This window comes from Corapipo altera, unplaced genomic scaffold (genome assembly GCF_003945725.1).
Source record: "Corapipo altera isolate COAL_440 unplaced genomic scaffold, ASM394572v1 106773, whole genome shotgun sequence".
In the NCBI taxonomy this organism is placed as follows: Eukaryota; Metazoa; Chordata; class Aves; order Passeriformes; family Pipridae; genus Corapipo; species Corapipo altera.
Genome location: NW_020887462.1, coordinates 1 through 4,077, shown reverse-complemented (window position 1 = coordinate 4,077; position 4,077 = coordinate 1). Strand labels below are relative to the sequence as shown.

At 56.0% G+C, this 4,077-nt stretch overlaps 1 protein-coding gene across 1 annotated transcript; it reads left to right on the top strand.

The window, feature by feature from the left end:
- Nucleotides 1-8: 8 nt before the first annotated feature.
- LOC113941625 (membrane primary amine oxidase-like) lies at nucleotides 9-3,439 on the top strand (the record flags this gene model as incomplete). The annotated part of the gene is made up of 2 exons (XM_027632774.1): nucleotides 9-837; nucleotides 3,378-3,439. Coding segments are annotated over 2 exons (891 nt in total), but the record flags the coding sequence as incomplete, so codon positions are not given.
- Between the last annotated feature and the right edge of the window lie 638 nt (nucleotides 3,440-4,077).

Below are 4,077 nucleotides of genomic sequence, written 5' to 3'. Positions count from 1 at the left end.
TCTCCCGGTGGGCGGTGAGCAGGGTCTTCTACAATGGGCAGTACTACAGGGACATGGTTCAGCTGGAGAGTGCCTATGTGCAGGGCCGTATCAGCGTGGAGAAGGTGAGGAAGGCACCACGGGATGGGGACTTCTCTTCCATGAAGCCCCGAGCGCCTTCGGCTGCACTGTTCCCACTGCAGTATGAACCCCAGGGTCCTCGCTACAGCGTCAGGAAGAACCTGGTCCTCTTCCAGGCGTGGAGCTTTGCCTTTGGGATGAGCGTGAGCACGGGCCTGCGCCTGTTTGACATCCGACACAAGGGGGAGAGGGTTGCCTATGAAATGAGCGTGCAAGAGGCGCTGTCCGTGTACGGCTCCAACTGCCCGGGAGGGATGTCCACGAGGTACATGGACGGGAGCTTTGGCCTCGGGCGCTACACCTCCCCCTTGGTGCGAGGGGTCGACTGCCCGTATTTAGCAACATACCTGGATGTGCACTACCTCGCTAATTCCCAGGTCCCTAGAATTACTAAAAATGCTCTCTGCATCTTTGAGCAGAACCTGGGCTCCCCTCTGAGGCGCCACTACTCCAACTTGCAGTCTCTCTACTATGGGGGGCTGGTCAACTCCGCTCTGGTCGTTCGCTCCATTGCCACCGTGGGCAACTATGACTATGTGTGGGACTTCATCTTCTACCAGAACGGGGCCATTGAAGGCAAGGTCCAGGCCACAGGGTATCCAAGCTCATCCTTTCTTCATGGGGATGGCCTGAGATATGGCAATAGGCTTTGGGAACACACTCTGGGTACGATACACACCCATTTTATCAACTATAAGGTGGACTTGGATGTAGGAGGTAGGTCTGGATCTTCTTTTAATGCCTTCAGTTGTACTGATAAACCCCAGTGCTTTGGGGTTTGCCTCCTTCTCCGTAGAGTCCCTAACAACTGACATCAGAACTCTGCTTCTTTACTCTCCTAACCTCTTCTTTCTTTGCAAAATTATTTTTCTATTTATAAAATAGTCTGTCAAGGTCGTTGAGTTGAAGGCAGTGAGAATTTCTGGAAGCTCTGTGTTCAGCTTCGGGAAAGTATGAAAGGTGGTAGCTGAAAAATGTTTGTGTTTCCTTGAGGCCTCACATCTGGCACGGCGTGTGTTGCCATAGGCATGGCTGGGCAGACAGGGAGTCGGCCCTGTCTGAGAACAGAGGTTGTGAGCCCACTCTTGCGGCACATGGGGCTGGTCCTGGCACTCCTTGTCCCTTGGGAAAGTCCCTTTATTGTCTCACTGGGCCAGGTAAAGCAGGGCAACTGTCCTGGTGCTCTGTGGGGCTGAGCTCCTGCAGCTGTATCCCACTGCTCTCATAAGGAAACACTCCAGAGCCGGATCTCAAGCCTGGGAGTGCAAAGCCGCTACAGCGACCCAGCAAGTTCCCCTGCTTCCCTGTGCGGTCATGGTCTGGCAGCAGATCCCTGAACAGGGTTGTTTGAGTCCAGGAGCAGTCCCTTGCTCACAGCCAAGTGCTGGCAGCCACCCTGGGAGTGCAGGGGTGTTCAGCCTCAGGGGCAGCTTTGCTTCCGAAAGGCTGTTCCAGTAGCTGCAGTCTGGGGGCAGTGGAAGCACAGGTGGACACTCAGTGTCTATTATTGAAAACTTCTCCTGTAAAAGGTGGGGGGAAAATGTTTTACATCTGCCCAGGACTAAAGAGCTCGCTGTGAGGCAGTAGCTGCATCTGAACCAGCCTGAGGAGAAACACAGCCCCAGGGATCCAAGCTGCCTCTGGGTTGTGGGAAGTAATCTCAGAGCTACGTCAGTCAAACTGCAGCTGACTCCAAAGCAAGCATTCGGTCCCAGCATGTGTTCTCCTGTGTACCTACCTGTGATGCAGGGATTTGTGTGGCCTTGAAAGGTGCTGCTGCTTTTGTTATGGTCAAAGTCAGGGCTGATACTGGTCCCTTCCTGTAAGCAAGGCTCAACAACGTGCTAAAATACAGTTCCTGCATGGTGACAAGGTCCTTTTCTGTGACTGTAGTGCCCATCCATGCCTCGCACTGTTTAAAGACCCTGAGCCCTGACTGCTGCAAAACTCTTTTAAGAAGAGTTGTGTAATATCCCAGAGTTGTTCCCCATAGCAAGAGGGGAGCTGTGTTCCATGCAAGAGGGCTCAGGGCCATGCAGGGAGCATGAGAGGTGCCTGCAGGATCCCCACCTTCCAGCACAGGGAAGGCATAGCTGTGTCACAGCTAAAGTGGGCCATCCCTCACACAGGTTCTTGGATCCTGATCTGAGGCTTGTGTGGGACTCGCAGGGAAAAAGGGCAATTAATCCCTAGTGGGAAGTGAGAATGAACACATAATTCCTAAATTAACACGGCTGCAAATGGGGTAAATTGCTCCAGCCCCTCCTACCTGTGTCTCAGGGTGTCCCCACCAAGAGGGTGTTTGGTGGATGTGGACCCTGATCTCTGTAAAGTCATCCTTGCTGTTGGTCATGTCACTGCTGCCTTGCGTGGGGCTGGGTGCTGGGGGAGCCTTGCAGGAGCTGATGGCCACGCAGGAGCAGCTGCCTCACACCGTTTCTGTCCAAGACAGCCCTTGTGCTGTCTTGTGGGGCTGGAATGGCTGATGACAGCCACTCCAGGTGCTGCCTGTCCCTTGCTACCAGGAGTTCAGCAATGCCGCCTGTTCTCACCAGGGAGCTGCCTCTGGTCTTCCTGCAGCCAGAGCCAGGCTGGAGCTGCCAGGTCTCTTCCCTCAGGACTGGGATGGACTCAGAGACAACAGAGAATGGCGACAGGAATAACTAGCATGTGGAGGTGCTGGGGAGCCAGCGGGTCTTGGGCTGTGCCAGTGTAGACTGACCCTACAGGGGAGTGGGACTGGTCCAGGAGCACTTGGGCACAAAAGGACCAGGCCAGCTGAGCCAGCCCCACCAGCACAGACACATTCCCACAGGAGATAGGGAGGGAGCATCCTGGGAGACGCTGGAAGAAGCAAAGGGCCTTAGGGCAGACGAGACTGGGGCTCTTTGTGGTGTCACCCCGCAGCGGGAGAAACCCAGCAATAGCTTGATGAGTGAGTCAGTCACCGGCTCTCTGGCTGGGTCCTTTGGTGTGTCTGGGGTGGGGAGAAAACAAGCCAAACTGGCTGGGACCTGTGATCCCAGAGCCCCATGTGAGCTCCAGGCTCCCTCCCCATCTCACAAGCGTCGCCGTTACGCCCACAGTCACAAATGATTAAAGAGCCTGGTCTGTAGGTGAGGAACATACTCTGGATGCTTCAGCCAAACCGTGTGCCCTGCTGCCACACTCGGAGCGATGAACCCCAAACTTCCCTATGTTCTCCTAGCTGGGGCTGCAGTGATAATCTTCATTCTCTCCTGCATGCTGCTGAGCAGGGGCAGGCGACCGCCTAGCTGTGAATCCCAGCCCAGCACTGTGGAGAAGACAGGATCCGTGAGCCAGAGCCTGGTGTTTGCTGACCTGACACCCGAGGAGATGGCGCAAGTGGTGCGGTACCTGCAGGGAAACCTCGGGGTGCAGCTGGTTGATGCCTCGCGTGCCAAACCCTCGGACAACTGCATCGCCTCCGTGGATCTGCAGGTCCCTGCCAAGGCAGAGGTGCTGCGGTTCCTGGACGGCGGGGGGGCTCGTCCCGCCCGAGAGGCACTGGCTGTGCTGTACTTTGGGAACCAGCCAGAGCCCAATGTCACCGAGTACGTGGTGGGTCCTCTGCCAACGCCGGTGTACCACCGGGACGTGACGGTGCAGAAGTACGGGGGGAAGGTGCCATACCACCGCAGACCAATGCTGGGCAGTGAGTACAAGCAGGTGGCAGCATTCTTGGAGACAGCGGCATTTGCTGCAGCACCGAGCTTCCTGCAAGAAGTCTTGGAGTATGATGGCACCAGTGTGGCATTTCAGACCACAGCCCCTCACGGGTTCCAGTCTGGAGACCGTAAGTCCTGGTTCATCCTGTTTCAGAATGTGAGTGGATTCTTCTTGCACCCAGTGGGGCTGGAGGTGCTGGTGGATCACAGCAGCCTGGACGTCTCCCGGTGGGCGGTGAGCAGGGTCTTCTACAATGGGCAGTACTAC